Source organism: Heteronotia binoei, chromosome 13 (genome assembly GCF_032191835.1).
Source record: "Heteronotia binoei isolate CCM8104 ecotype False Entrance Well chromosome 13, APGP_CSIRO_Hbin_v1, whole genome shotgun sequence".
Taxonomy (NCBI): Eukaryota; Metazoa; Chordata; class Lepidosauria; order Squamata; family Gekkonidae; genus Heteronotia; species Heteronotia binoei.
In genome coordinates this window covers 58,571,401-58,587,913 of record NC_083235.1, presented here as the reverse complement: position 1 = coordinate 58,587,913, position 16,513 = coordinate 58,571,401, and the positions used below count along the sequence as shown (strand labels likewise).

Below are 16,513 nucleotides of genomic sequence, written 5' to 3'. Positions count from 1 at the left end.
TTTGCAAATTACAGCATACAAATCACTTCCAGAAACATACTTTGAAAACCAGCATGGCTGAGTGGTTAGAGGGTCAGACTAGAACTTGGGAGATCCAAGTCTGATTCCTTGCTCTACCTTAAAGCTGCTATTTATTATTCATTTCATTTATACACCACCCTTCTCTCCAATGGGGACCCAAAGTAGATTACGTCATTCTCCTGTCCTTTGCTTTATTCTTACACTGACCCTGTAGGCTGGGTGTATGACTGGTCATCCAACAAGCTTCCATGTCAGAGTGGCGATGCAGCCTCTCAGACCTAGACTGAATTTCCACTCACCTTCTTTCAATCCTGTTGCTCCTTTTCCCTGTGGGGCTGCTGCTGGATTTCGCACAAGCTGCCTCAAGCCTGCGAGTTGCCCCACCCCTTTTCAAGTTCCCTCCACGGCAGACAGAAACCAGATTTCAGAGGCTCCTGCCTGCTGCGGAGGGAACTTGAAGAGAGGCGGAGCAACTTTCTGGTCCAGGGCAGTTTGTGCAAAATCCAGCAGCAGCCCCGCGGAGAAGAGGAGAGTGAGAGCAGCATAAATTTAGTGGGAAATCGGTCCTAGTGTCTCTCTTTCTCTCTCTCGGTATATCCTGCTTCAGAGGGTTGTTGCTGTGAGGATAAAATGGAGGATGGTGAAGCCAGTAACATTATACCACTTTGGGTCCTCATTGGGAAGAAAAATGGGGTGTAAATATTTAAAGCAAAATAAATTGCATATATAAAAATGTATATCCATGTTTAAAACAGCAGATCCACAGGTTTCCAGTCCCATGTATGACTGGACACTGTGGCCTGAATTTACTGAATTGCTGTTTGAAATCTATTCTTGAGCTGGAAAGAAAGTAATTATTGCCTATTTTTCTTCCTTTATTTTTCCTCTTTTACTTACTTTCTATTTGCCCTGCCATATGATGTTGGGTTAAACAAAAAGGCTTAAGTGTAAAAACTACAATACTGTCTTTAAGGTGCTGTAAGATTCTTAAGAACATTAGAGAAGCCATGTTAGATCAGGCCAATAGCCCATCCAGTCGAACACTCTGTCACACGGTGGCAAAAAAAATTATATATATATATATATATATATATATATACACACACACACACACACACATTGTGGCTAATAGCCACTGATGGACCTCTGCTCCATATTTTTATCTAAACCCCTCTTGAAGGTGGCTATGCTTGTGGCCGCCACCACCTCCTGTGGCAGTGAATTCCACATGTTAATCACCCTTTGGGTGAAGAAGTACTTCCTTTTATCCATTTTAACCTGTCTGCTCAGCAATTTCATCGAATGCCCACGAGTTCTTGTATTGTGAGAAAGGGAGAAAAGTACTTCTTTCTCTACTTTCTCCATCCCATGCATTATCTTGTAAACCTCTATCATGTCACCCCGCAGTCGACGTTTCTCCAAGCTAAAGAGTTCCAAGCGTTTCTACCTTTCTTCATAGGGAAAGTGTTCCAGCCCTTTAATCATTCTAGTTGCCCTTTTCTGCACTTTTTCCAATGCTATAATATCCTTTTTGAGGTGCGGTAACCAGAATTGTACACAGTATTCCAAATGAGACCGCACCATCTATTTATTCAGGGGCATTATGATACTGGCTGATTTGTTTTCAATTCCCTTCCTAATAATTCCCAGCAAGGCATTGGCCTTTTTTATCGCAAACGCACACTGTCTTGACATTTTCAGTGAGTTATCTACCATGACCCCAAGATCTCTCTCTTGGTCAGTCTCTGCCAGTTCACACCCCATCAACTTGTATTTGTAGCTGGGATTCTTGGCCCCAATGTGCCTCACTTTGCACTTGGCCACATTGAACCGCATCTGCCACGTTGACGCCCACTCACCCAGCCTCTACAGATCCCTTTGGAGTTCCTCACAATCCTCTCTGGTTCTCACCACCCTGAACAATTTAGTGTCATCCGCAAACTTGGCCACTTCACTGCTCACTCCCAACTCCAAATCATTAAATGAACAAGTTAAAGAGCATGGGACCCAGTACTGAACCCAGTGGCACCCCACTGCTTACCGTCCTCCACTGCGAAGACTGCCCATTTATACTCACTCTCTGCTTCTTATTAATTAGCCAGTTTTTGATCCACAAGAGGACCTGTCCTTGTTTGTGTTGACACAAACTTAACGTGGCTGTTCCACTAGAACATATTAGTTTAGGTCGAGTTTGTTTACATTCAGCTGCAGCAAATAGTGTTGTTGTTGTTTTTTAAGTTAATTTAATTGTCTCTCAGTTTATAGAACGCCTCCTGTGTTCAGTGGAATGGCTGCTCTAGGATAGCAGAATAGTATATTCCCATCCAAAGGAAGAACTTAGCACATTTGTGAACTAGCAGGCATGTTATGATTTCTGTTCTGCAGAAAATCTGGTAGGAAGGTCAAGATGGCAGTGTGTTGCATTTGTTTCTAGCCACAGTTAATGGGCAGCAATATGCTGTTTATTAGCTCATAATGCTTTGCTATTTCCAGATCATTGTTAAAGTAGCAATTGGAGCTAGGTAAAAAAAAGTACTTGAAAGAAGACCATCAAAAAATGCCTGCAGAATGCTGCAGCTCGGAGAATATGTAAGACATGCAGCCTTTGATTATATAGGGCCAGGATGCATAAATACGAGGCTGCACAATAAAGCAGGTCAGGAGATTTGGAGAGTGGGTGACTCAGTCATAGAAATAAGCCAGGAAGATGATCTGAGCTGTGAACATGTCTAATGGAATAAAGATAGGTGTGAAGAAGGCCAGGCAGAAGTAGATTACTGTAGAAGAAAAAAAGAGTTTAAAAAAAAAAGCTGTAGTCAAGTCTGCTGGCATTGACAGAAACGATCTATGACTTTAAGATGAGCACATTCAGTACAAATAATTAAAATCTTGACACTAATGACCAGAAGAGGGAGAAATGTGTAACTTATTGCTGTGTGTTTTGACTTTCTTAAAACTTCCCTGTACAACCTATACTTGCCACATTATATTCCTGCTATCTGTGGTTGTAAATGAGCAGCAATCTACTGATGGAAATGTAACAAAGTCTCTCCCTTACCACTTCTGAAAACAGCTGTGGATCTTTATCTGTTTGCTTGAACATATTTGTCATGCAGTATTTATTTGATTTGTAAAAGCTGGTTTTAGGATTTATCAGTAGCAAGTGTTTTACTGTGCTTTGACTCAGCTAAATATGCAACAAAGAAGTGTGGCTCAGAATATCACTAGGCATTTAAGAGTAAGTGTATTTACCGTTAGTTGATTTGTGTATGTCTGAATCCTGTACCCTTAAACACTAGCTAAATGAAATTGATTTATAATAAAATGCTCATTTTCTGAGTAATGTAATGAGTCTGTTTCTTCTACAGGTTTTGGCAACAGCTCTGTTCTGATTGCCATTCATAAAATGTGTTCATGAGAGCTTAGTATTATTCCAAGTCAGTTAATCCACATTAAGTACAACTCACTGATGCTTCTGATTCATACTGCTTGTGCATGAACATTTTTCCCAGTGTGGTCTTATCAGCCCCCAAATGTATATGTATCAGAAAATATAACAGTTGTAGTTTAGAAAGCCTCGTAGTGCAGAGTGGTAAAGCTGCAATATTGCAGTCCAAACTCTCTGCTCACAACCTGAGTTCGATCCCGGCGAAAGCCCAGTTCAGGTAGCCGGCTCAAGGTTGACTCAGCTTTCCATCCTTCTGAGGTTGGTAAAATGAGTACCTAGCTTGCTGGGGGGGAAAGTGTAGATGACTGGGGAAGGCAATGGCAAACCACCCTGTAAAAAGTCTGCCATGAATGTGACATCACCCCAGAGTCGGAAATCTGGTGCTTGCACAGGGGACTACCTTTACCTTTTTTAGTCTAGAAACCACCAGATTTCAGCCAAATAGGTAGCAAAGCAAGAGCTTTACCTCCTATTTATGTTCACTGGTTTGACTACCTGGCACAGGTAGTTCTACAAAGGGATTTCATCTGTTTCCCTCTACTTATTTGTGTGTTTAATCAATTTTTTCTACTCATTTATTTTCTTGCATGTGTCTATCAAGAAAGCAATCCTCCGTTCCATTAAATCATTGCTTTTGCCAGCCTCTAGCTGTTAGTCTGTTTACAATCTTTACAGTTAACATCCTAAATCTCTGCATTTGTAGTAAAATTTAGAGGCTTAGTTCCTTTTACTTTGGTTCTGCACACAGTGAGGTGAACATTACTGAACATGCTTAATCTTAACCCCCACTTCCTAATCAACGTTTTGCTCGCCAGTCCATCAAAATTACTGTGCACCAGACTAAGTTTGCTTCTGCCAGCCAGCAGTAATAAGAAATTGTGGTTTAATGGAGGCACAAGCAGTAGCTGTGGTGGGGAAGAAAATTTAAGTATTATTAAGGTTAGTCATTCAGTTTTGTGACTAGGCTGACGGTCATCATAGTTTGGGGAGGGACGGTGGCTCACTGGTAGAGCATCTGTTTGGTAAGCAGAAGGTCCCAGGTTCAATCCCCGGCATCTCCAAAAAAGGGTCCAGGCAAAATGGTGTGAAAAACCTCAGCTTGAGACCCTGGAGAGCCACTGCCAGTCTGAGAAGACAATACTGACTTTGATGGACCAAGGGTCTGATTCAGTATAAGGCAGCTTCATATGTTCATATGTTCATATATGTTGGTATCTTAGATGTCTAATATTCTGTCACCGTTACTTGAACATTGTCATAGGAAGTCTCCCAAGGTCAAAGAATAAACAGTTTTGGGCTTCCAGGAATGTACCAAGGGCAAATGAGGTAGAGTTCATTCATATATCAGGTGAATTGGAGTAGGGAAAAGGAGGGAACACAGCATGTGTTAATATGCTCTCAAGACACGAAAGTGAATTCTTCCACCTTAAAATGATTTTGAGTTATTCCATACTACTAACACATGAGGAGAGGCACCCAACAAATGTTCGTTATGTCTGCCTCTTGAAGGAGTCCAGTCTCACATTTTCAAAATCATGGCTCCTAGCAGTTCTTAAGAAGCAGTTCTGCCTTGTTAGATTTGCCTCTAACCAGTTCTGCCTTGGTTAGATTTACAGTTGTCTGGGTGTATAGTTGTTTCTTGAAAGTATTTGCCCATTATTAAGACTGACATAGTTGTACAGGCAGATGTGAGTGCTCAAGGTGATTCAACAGTTTTTTTACTAAGGTTGTCAAGTCCTTATCTGGCACCGACCGGGGGTGGAAGGGGTGTGCAGGGCAGGGCAACAATGCTGCGCACACATCCCTGACATGATGACATCACACAGAACTGATGTTATCTGCAACGCTCTGGTATTTTGGGGAAAACTCTATGGCTCCCCAGCATGAGGATGTCACTTCTGCATGACATCATCATGCCGGATACATCCTGCAGGCTCATGGCTCTTGGGGGTGGAGCATCCCCCCCACTGACCAGCTGGCCGTGGGTGGGCAGGAGTCCTCAAAATCAGGGGCTGGCAATCCTATTTTTCACATTACCAGTCAGGCTTGTTCATAGTTTCCGGGTCTTGTTGGTAATAAGATGTCTGTACACAGCCCACTGGTATGTTCCATATATTCATATGGTGTTAATGAGACACCATGAACCTCCATTTTCTCAGTTTGTGTTCACCCCTAGTTCCTGGCAGCTGTGTCAAAGTATCCAAGCCATAGCCCTGAGTCCTCTGCTTCCAAGAGACTACCTTGCTATAGCTGCCCCCCCGCCCCAGTTTCTAGACCCTGTTGACAGTATAAGAATGGGAAAGAGTGGCAGTGGAGTACATTCCAAAATTAGGGTTAGAGACAGGGGATGCTCCTGGGCCATATTCTGCTCATGATTACTTCATTAGGAGTGTGACAGAGCCTTATCTCAAATGAGTTAATTCAGTTCCTGTTCCAAGTCCAAAGTTCCCAAGAATTTGGGAATTTGGCCTCAGGAATTTTTCAAATGAATGAAATCCCTGTTGTGTGCACATGCTATCTTTTGCCATTATTACTGCTGAAAATGCCAAGCACCGCATGCCCAAACAGCTTTTTTACCTTAGGGGATTTGAAAAAGCAGTTAGGACTTTTCATGGTGACAGCATTTGAAAGGGAAACTGGGGGAAATGCAGAAAAAGATAAAGCAGGGGTGTCAAACTCAGTTGTTATGAGGGCAGGATCTGACATAAATGAGACCTTGTTGGGCTGGGCCATGTCAGGTTGGGCCAGGCCATTGGTGTACCTATTTCAGATTTGGTAGCAGAGATATAAACTTTATAAAGGACACAAACAAATATATATTTTTAAAAACTTAAAACATGCTTAAAACATTAGCACTTATTGGTCTTAAAGGAGCTTTCTTTGTATCTCTCCCATGGGATCCAGGGACATGGGCAAAGTACCCTCTGGCTCTTTCCTTCCTTTCCCAGGGGCCTGGTGGGTGAGGAGCCTCAGCCAATAGAAGGCGAAGAGGTTTGGCTCAGTAGCTCTGCTGTGTGATTGAGAGAGCCTGGCAATGCAAGCGCACCCTTCCTCCCCAAGGGAGGAGCCTCAGCCAATGGAGAAAATAGAGATTTTGTTCTCTAGCTCTTTGCAGTTGAGCAAGCCTGGCAAAGCAAGCTGTGATGCTGAAGGAAGCAAGAGAGAGGGAAGGAAGCAGATGACAGTGAGTTGCTCGCTGGCCTCATAAGAGCCCTCCAGGGGCCTGATCTGGCCCTTGGGCAGCATGTTTGACACCCCTGAGTTAAAGGGTATGAAGAAATTGCTTTGAATTAATGTCTTTTTTGACTAAATTTAGACTTTCCTGTAGCTCTTTGATGTACTTGTGAGACTCTAAGTGTAGGTGCTGCTCACAAAGAATGTTTCCTACAAAAATGAGGATTCAGACCTCTACACTTGGTAACAGATGGTCATGATTAAAAGACTTTCCATTGCTGATAGAGATAAATATTTCCTTGGCTTCTCAAGGCAATTGACAGTATGTGGTCAGGATCATTTGATCTATGTTTTGTGCTTAAATCCTATGCAGTGCTTACACCTGAGTTAAGCAGTTTCCCAGTCTTGATTGTCTCAAACAACGCTTACATCCACACATAATTGGGTACTGTACTGTTGCAGCACTGTATCCAAGGTCAGCCCTAGACTGTCCGGTGCTCTAGGCAAAGCTAACTTCTGCCCCCCCCCTCCCCGCCACTGATAAGGTTTGAGATGGTGGCAGCAAGGCCCTCGGCAGGCAGCACTGAGGAGGAGGAAGTGGTGGCGGCGGAAGGAAGCTGCTGTGGCAACACAGTTCAGCCCAAGCCTGGCCAACAAGCCAGGTTCCAGGGATGCTGTCAGGGCTGCTCTAGGCTGATTTTGCAGGGGGTTGGACTAGATGGCCTTTTTGGCCCCTTTCAACTCTGTGATTCTATAATTAGCATTCCGTGACCCAAATACCTGATTTTTATGTTGGTGATGATGTATAATATTATCCCACCCTTCCTTCAGGTTGCACAGGAAGGCATGCATCATTCTCTGTCTTCTCCATTTTTTCCTCACAACTCTGTGAGGTAGGTTAGGGTGAGAGAGTGCGACTGACCCACAGGGCTGGCTGGCCCACTAGGCAAACTAGGCAGTTGCCTAGGGTGCTGGCAGGGCAGGGCCAGCGAATTCGCCCTTCCCCCTGACAAACGCCTAGTTTGCCCGCTCCTCAGCCTCCTCCTCCCTCCCTTCCCCACCCTAGGTCTATTTCAATTCCAGGAATGGTAGTCGAGCACCACACTCCCAGACTATCTAAAGTTGCCTCCCCCCTTCGATCAGTAAAAATGTGTGGCGCATGCACTGCCTGTCAGTGTTGGGGCAGGCCAGCAGCAGGAGGAAGGACCAGCATCCTGAAAGGCTGTCACTGCTGCCACCTCCCCACTGCTGAGGGCCTTTTACCATTTCACAGGATACCCATCTGGCCCTGGAGACCTAGTACTTTTCCTATTTGTGATTGTTGCTTCAGTCTTAGGATTTGTTAGTGGAGATGCCAGAATTACCTGATGTCATTTGTTTAAAGCTGATGGGTGTATCTTGCTCAGAAATTTTGAAACAGCTTCCGCAGAAGGCACATAGGTCTGTACAATAAAGAGCTGAATAAAACATTCTGAGTTAACCATTAACTGAGTTTGGAGTGACATGAACAAAGCAGAAAGTATTTCTGAAAATGCTACTTGTACCCTCCAGCCTGGCAGCATCAATTTTTCTTTGCTATTCCGAATACCAATTGTACCAGTGTGCACCATTGTCATTTGCACCTTTCCCACCCTGTCTAGAGAAGGTATAATTTGTGCAGCCTTTGCACCAGGCAGGCATGTCACTGCTGGTGAAAGCACCTGTTGCAGGATGCTTCAGCCCAGGTTTACATTTATTTCCATACATTTTTAAGGTGTTAGAAAATGTGGAAGATAATTAGAAGCGTCGTAGCTTTTATGCTACACAATATCATGGAAAATGGATATTATGGGTAGATTTCAAAAATCTGGAGCTTTTTTAAAGGTACCATCTATGCAACCCTAAGATGCAGATATGAATGTTAAGCCCATTTGCCAGGGAGACATAAATAGGGGACACAGAAAGAGATTTCACTGTTGATGAATAATTTTTACTTTGGATTTGGCAGAATCAAAACATTCATGTGTGAAAACATATCTATGAAGAAGAAATTAAATTCTGTCAGATTTATGTGAGAAATGGTGAACTAGGTAAATCCATCAAACATTTTTAATAACAGATTTCTCCAGTTTTCTTTCTATTTCTTCATTAAATAGATATTTTAAATTTGAGGAGTTAACTTGTAGTGTAAGAACTGAATTGCTCTGCTGCAGTAATTACAACATATTTATTCCCAGAGCACTGTACCAACTAACAGATAGTAATATTAATGCTCTGGGATCTCTGTTTAGTGTGTTGGGCATGCAGTTATCACTGTAGTTAACTAATGACTCTACCCATTCTGTCCTCAACAGCACAGCCCATTCTTTGCCGAACAACTAACAGCATTCCAGGTGTGGCTGACAATGGGAGTAGAAAACCGCAACCCTCCTGAACAGCTTCCCATTGTATTGCAGGTGAGTCACCCTATAACAGGTGATTTCTAACTTCTTGAAACAGGTGGATAGTGCACCAGCAGTGAACTTGTTCTGTATGTGTGTATTAAGGGCATGTTTTTCTCCAACTGTTTTGCTCTCTGGCAGATGGTGTTTGAGTAAATAAATTATGTGGACTGTGTTCAAGACTAATTGGAGCTGATTGTTTGCTAGGCCTTTGCTGATAAAGACACATTGCTTACAAATATATCCCTTCCCCCACAGCTAAACACAAATTGAGGTTGTAGCTATTAGCCAGTACAACACAATTTAACTCCTTCTCGTCTGTTTCATCTCTATCATCAGAGCTCTCCTACACACAGCCGTTATCATGCTTTATGTCATTGGATAGGGACACGCCGTGCCACTGTGTTTCCATATGCAAATGAACACAATATGCAAATGAGCCTTTGAGTCTCCCTTTTATTGTTCCGTTTATTGTTTCACCAACATACAGTCCCAGGCCCTCGTTGTTAGATCACTTCAGGTCTCCATGTTCATCTTCCTCAGTCAGCCAGCAGCCAAGGGAGTCTCCATCAGTTTTGTCCTCATTTCAGTCCAACAGATGCTTCCTCGGCAGATCCATCTCTATTCTCCTTCTTCTCCCCTGCCCCCCCCCCCCTTTCTAAACTCCACTAGCATACAGGTGAAAACTTGGGCAGACCCAGATGCTACTGAGGCAGGGAAATCTGCCTAGCATTAGCAGGGAAGACCACAGGTCCATAGGACAGGGCCCATGGCAAGGTCTCCTTTTTCCTTTTGTACCCTTAGAAGCTCATTGATTCATAAATCTTGACCAGCAGAATACATGTTTTTTTAAAAAATGCAAGGGATTAAAGGGACTGAGGCAAATTTTGCAATTGTTGGAGTGATTTTAGGATCCTTATCACTGACCAAAAGAGCCAGGGTTTCCGGAGTATGGGGGGGACTCATGGCAGCCAATGCCATTCCCAATGGAGTTGTTGCCTGGCTGGAGCTGCCTCTTCCAATTTCATCTAGGGGGTCGGCAAGCACACACCTCCCTTACAGAAATCAAGGGGAGCCGTCCCTCAGAGGCATCCTGGCCATGGACATCCTCTTTCACAGTTGCTAGTTTATTTATTCATGTATCTAAAACATTTATGTCCTGGTTCTCGATAAAATATTGTCAGGGCAGCATGCAAGAAGTTTTGTAAAACCATAAATCAATAAATGAAGACAGTACAATAGAACTGAAAACAAGCAGCACAAAAACCTTTATAAGATCTTAACAGCAGGTAAAAATAAAACTCAAACTGCAAAACAGCCGGCCATTCATATTAAGAACTGGAGAATAAAACTCTATACTGAAAAGTCATCTTCTAATTTTAATGATTTGAAAGCTAAAAACCAGCAATATGAGAGAGACAAAATTCAGTAAAGGGAAGCCTGATAAAGGACATCAAATTTGGTAACAGGTGAATTTCTTGGCTTAATTTTTGTGCCATGAAAAAGGAAAGGCTCTGTCCCTGATACTCACCTACCTAGCATCTGACATTGGAATCACACAAAGCAAGGCCTATGAGCAGAGGTCATTTTGTAGAAAAATAGTGGTGGAGCTCATTAGCATATTCCACCCCCCCCCCAGCCAAAAGCAACCCGATGCAAGAAAGGAGAGCCCCAGGCGAGTGAGGCCTGCTTGGGTTGGCCTTGCTCTTCTGGGGCTCTCCTAGCCCCCACCCCTCAGGTCCAAAGGCCAGCAAGTCACTTGCTGCCCAAAATCACATCAGAAGTGGAGAAAGGGTGGTGTGGGCCTCTCCAGGGATTAATGAAGGCTGCTGGGGGCATGACAAAGCCCTTGGTGGCTGGCTGGCTGGCTGTCCGCTCTCCTAATTCAGGGATTGTTATGCAGCTGCACCTACTATTCAATGGACAAGGTAGGTAGGGAGGAGGAGGGAGAACCCTCAGAAAGGTTCAGGAGCTGTGCTCCTGTGAGCTCCTGCAGAATCTGAGGCCTGCCTATGAGGATGACTAACCTGTAGACATGTTCATATGGGCAAACACTTCTTTCAAGTAGTCAGATTCAGGTTGTGAAAAATTGTATAGGCACTGTGACCAGAAACGAAGTAGAAGCCAGTGAAGAACTTTCAAGACTACAAGCAAGATAATTCAAACCATTCAATACCTTGCTACTACATTTTGAACTGGTTGAAGTTTCTAAATGGTCTTCAAAGACAGCCTCAGATAGAGTGCATTATAGTAGTAGAAGCTAGATTTAATCATTGCATAGATAAAGATAAAGGTGCAAGGACTGAGTGATCCTTGCATGGGGTGATGTCACATCATGACATATCCTTGGCAGACTTTTTGCTATGAGGTGGTTTGGGATTGCTTTCCTCTACACTTTATACCCAGCAAGCTGGGTATATTTTACCAACTTCGGAAGGATGGAAGGCTGAGTCAACCTTGAACCGGCTACCTGAACCTGGCTTCTGCCAGGATTGAACTCAGGTTGTGAGCAGAGCTTGGACTGCAGTACTGCAGCTCACTGCATGGATAATTGTGGCCAAAGCAAACTTTTTGAGGAAAGTCTGCACCTGATACACCAGTTGAATATGGTGAAAGATGCTATGTGCTATAAAGATGTGATCTACATCTGAAACTTTGGATGTAACAGCAAGCCTAAGTTGCTCACCAGTTCCTTAAGAATTAATATAACCCCTTTTAGAATAGACCAACTCCTCAGACCCCAACAGGTGAAAGGTGCTTGAGACTGATATATATCTTTCCTATCAACCAACACCTGTTATGGCCTCCTATCCTAAGGGCTTCTTTATAGATAAAATTTTAAGCTGCCAAACATTGTTTTATGCTGTTCTTATGCCTCTGGTGGGCTCTTCTTTTATGGCTTGTTTTAATATTAATAATTTTATGCTGTTTTATTGCTTTGTTGGGTTTTTATTTTGTGTGCCACCTCAAGCAGGTCTGGGGAGGTGACATAAACATTATCTAAATAAATGAACAACATTCCAGCCATGTCTGGATGGCGTTTCAGTTTAGCATCCCTCATTCAGCCCATTACTAATTTTAGACCAGGGGTCCCCAACCACCAGGACATGAACTGGTACCAGTCCATGGCTTACTAGCAACCGGGCTGCGGAGCAAGGCAGAGCAGCCCTGCTGCCCCTTTTGCCTGGGACCCAGGTGGACAAAAGAGGCAGCGTGCCCTCACTCTGAGGCTGCCTCCCTTTGCAGGCTGGCGGAAGGGGCAGTGGTGCTGCAACCTTAGCCTACCCCTCATTTATAGACCCCCACCAATCAGGTGATCGGCAGAGGTCTTTAAATAGGGGGGGAGGCAGTTTAGCCTTCTGCTGCCTGGCCACCTAGTGGGGGGGTGGCAGAAAAAGCCCCAGTCTCCCCCCCTTTAAAGACCCCCATGGGGGCAGGGATGGGCACAGGTGAGGGGCAGCCTGGGGCGGCAAAAGCCCCAGCGTCGCCAGCCCCCCCCCCCCCCCCAATCCATGGAAAAATTGTTTTCCATGAAATTGGTCCTTGATGTCAAACAAATTGGGTGCCACTGCTTTAGGCAATGGTTCAGAACATCTACTATGATACATGACTCAATTGAGAAAGAGAAATAGAACTGGGTATCATTCACATGTTGGTGACGTTTCAGTCCAAACCTTATCGGTGATCTTTTCCAGCAGTTTCATGTAAATATTAAACATGGCTGGAGACTAAATAGAACTCTGTGGAAACCCATGTTTTAAATGCCATGGAGCTGAGGAGTTGTTCCCCAGAACCACATTTTGGAACTAATCATTAAGATACAAGCACAACTGCTGAAGAGCAGCACCCTGATAGCCATCTCAACCAGGCAGTCAACGGGGATATTGTGAATGATGGTATACCAAAAGATCCAGAAGTATCAACAGTTATCCTCCCCATCTCTCTCTGTGTCCTAACCAAAGTTATCAGTCAGGTCTACCAAGACAGTTTCAGTTCCACAACTGAACTGAAAGCTGGATTGAAATAGATGCACATAATCTCTGTCCTTCTAGAAAGCCTAGTTCAGCCACCAGAAACCTGAACACCTTTACCTCAAAGGGTATAACTGATAATCCTCTGCGTCCAAGGCGGCTTTCTTAAGGAGCACTCTCACAACTTTTACATTGAAGTAGATGGCACAGCTCCTCCCTAAGATCCAGATAGTCTATCCCATTTGGATATATACAATAAGCTATAATGTACTAAATTTAAAACTAGATTTAGCTTAGCAGGCTGGTGTGGGACATCTAGAAATGACCATGTCAGCTGTTTGGTTATCTCAGGATACTTGAGACTGATCAGGCTATTGACAGAAGTATCATCCATATCATTCTGAAATTCCCCAAGGGCCAACAGGAATCTATCTGAATCCAGTCTCTGAGAGTTGACCATCTTAATGGGTCCCCCCCCCATCCCTGCAAAGGTTTCGGTTTTTAAAAAAATCTAAAGGGCACCAGCTAATGGATGTATGATGCTATGCAGATTTCCTCCACTCCTGAGCTATGCTGATTTTGGACAGCTGTTAAAAAAAGCAAACCAAGGATGTGACCTGCCATTATATGGACTAAAATAACAGTGCTGTGGTTATAGTAGTGGCCAAGAAGTTACAACAGGGCCTTTACATGGATGCTGAAATCCACAAGGACATAAAATGATCACGACTTCAAATCCAAGTCCAAAATCACCTCCCAGAGCTCAGGCAATGGTGGTGAGTGGTACACTAACAAAATTCACAGCCTGTGTTATATCCGAAATATCAGTTGCATACACTAAGACTTGGAGCCAGCAAAGTACTGAAGAGAGTTAACAGTAGTCATGTAGACTACAGAGGTTGAATTAGCTCTCCAAGACAGCTGTGTCTACACTGATATCCTGCTATGCTGATATCCAGGTCAACTCTCTCATTCAGGATTAAAGTGTGGCTGAAAGATAGTTTCCCAAAGATTATCCTCCTAGCAATCACCTGTTGCACTTCTAGATCTGATGACTGCTTGACATAATTACTTGTATTTAGTAGTTATGAAAAATATTTAAGTCCTGTTGACTAAGATAAGAACTAGAAAGAGGCATGGGTACAATGCTGCTGAGTGACCTCCCCCTTATATGGCTAATCCCCATCCCACTGCCATATTTTTCCTATACTCATGGCACCAAATTACTTCTAAAATCCAGGCACTTGTAAGCCATGCTGTACCTAGCTCTGCATTGCCTACTCTGATTAGGAACAGTTCTGCAAGGTCTCAAGCAGAGAATGGTCTTTCCTGTTTCCTGAGATTCTTTAACTGGAGTTTTCAGCCAGGTATAAAGTGTGGGGTTTAGCTCTAAAGCTCCTTCCCCTCACACTAGTGTCTCTGTGAGAAATGTGTATCGCCTTGTTTGTATAAAATAGATAGTTCTTTAAGCTGTACATTTTTAGCAGAGGACCGTGGAGACTAAGAAATAGAATAATGTCCCAGGTGTGATATATAGTGGGTATATGACAAATTAATCCAGGGTCAGAGGCCAGTTCTCAGCAAACAATCATGCCGAGCAGTCACAGCTTTCTAGTATGCTTTTCTTAAAGTGTAGTCCAGCTGGTGTTTTCCCTCCCTCAATTTTTATTACCTTTTCAAATAAAGAAACAAAGGTATACAAAATAAATATGAGAAACAGGTAATTTACATGCAAAAGAAATATGTATGCAATTACCATCTTTAAAAAGTAATACAATCTTAGCCTAGAAAAATGGATGCATCAGGCATTACCTTATATTTAATATCTCCTAAATGATGGTAATTGGTAATCAGTAATCCACCTAATTGGCTGTAATCGGTAATCCATCAAAAATAGCACTTTCATCATTATTGCAATACCACATACCCTGGAGAACCACACATCTATGCTAGGAATCTAAGTGGTTTTCCATTCTTGCAAAAAACTCACCTATTTTTTTAACAAGATAGATGCAGGTGGGTAGTCACATTAGTCTGAAGCAATAGAACAAAGGCACCTTTAAGTCCAACAAACTTTAATTCTGGGTATAAGCTTTCATGTGTATGCACATGTCTTCAGATACATTGAAACATCATATTGAAACAGTTGTTTCATATAATAGAATAATAAAATCACAGAGTTGGAAGGGGCCATGTAAGCCATCTAGTCCAACCCCTTGCTCATTGCAGGATCAACCTAGAGCATCCCTAACGAGTGTTTCTTCAGCCACTACTTAAAGACTGCCAGTGAGGGGAAGCTCACCACCTCCCTCGGTAACTGATTCCACTGTTGAACTACTTTCCTAATATCCAGCTGGTACCTTCCTGTCCTTAATTGAAACCCATTATTGTGAGTTCTGTCCTCTGTTGTTTCAGATACATTGTTTCAGTGTATCTGAAGAAGAGCGCGTTCATAGGAAAGTTGATATGCAAAATTAAATTTTGTTGCTGTTAAAAGTGCCACTGGACTCAGGCTTAATTCTATTAATTTTCTACAAGTCTTTGAGACCCATTTCCCCCCTCTTTTTTACCATCAAGTCACAGCTGGCTTATGGCCCCCCCTGTGCGTTTTTAAGGCGAGAGACATTCAGAGATGATTTCTGACCCTGGTGTTTTTTGGTGGTCTTGCATCCAAATACTAACCAGAGCCGACCTTGCTTTGCTTCCAAGATCTGATGAGATCCACGTAGCCTGGGCTATCCATGTCAGGTTGCGTTAGGCACACAAATTCACCTTTCCTCCAGGAAAAAAACGGCACAAGAAGAAAGAAAAAACCTAGCAAGGTATCTCTCTCTCTTAGTCACTTCTCATCAAGGGCATGAAACATCCACACAATTTGCCAGACTCAGTTAATCACATCATGATTCAAATCCGATGAAACAGCGTAACGTGATTCCCTTACTGCATCCTCACCTCTGTGCTACCTTTTGCACTGGATGAGTCACTTGTCTTCATGAAGTAGGTAGAAGCAGGTAGGTATCTTAATACTTTTGCAAAATTAATTATCAAAGCAGCCTTCTGGTGTAAAGCTGCTCGGTAGACCCAGTGCCAGATAAGAAATCTGCCTGTCAGAGATAAATGGCTCATCTGTCACCCCCTCCCTCAGAATGATCACCCAGAGGTTCTACAAAATTAAGATTTAGTCTCACAGAGATTGATGACATTGTCGGGTATGGTACAAGATAGTGAGTCTAAATGGGAATGAGAGAGGAGGAAAAAGGACGCCCTTGGATAGGTTAAAAAACACAATTTCTGTACTCTGAGCAGGAAAAGCCTGTACCTATCTCCAGGCAAAAAAAAAAGTGGTGAAGGGTTCTTAAGCCCTGACCTGGACAGCACAGGCTAGCCTGATTTTGTCAGATCCTGGAAGCTAAGCAGCACCGGCTCTGCTTAGTGTTTGGATGTGAGATCACCGAGGAAGTCTAGAGTCCCTACACAGA

At 43.2% G+C, this 16,513-nt stretch overlaps 1 protein-coding gene across 3 annotated transcripts in view; it reads left to right on the top strand.

Annotated features, from left to right (window-relative positions):
• Positions 1 to 16,513, top strand: part of RPTOR (regulatory associated protein of MTOR complex 1) — a 538,471-nt gene that overhangs the window by 353,218 nt on the left and 168,740 nt on the right. For all 3 annotated transcript variants that reach the window (XM_060251925.1, XM_060251924.1, XM_060251923.1), the window contains exon 11: positions 8,977 to 9,078. In XM_060251925.1, coding sequence (XP_060107908.1) covers positions 8,977 to 9,078 — 102 coding nt within the window. The remainder of the gene's footprint in view (positions 1 to 8,976; positions 9,079 to 16,513) is intronic.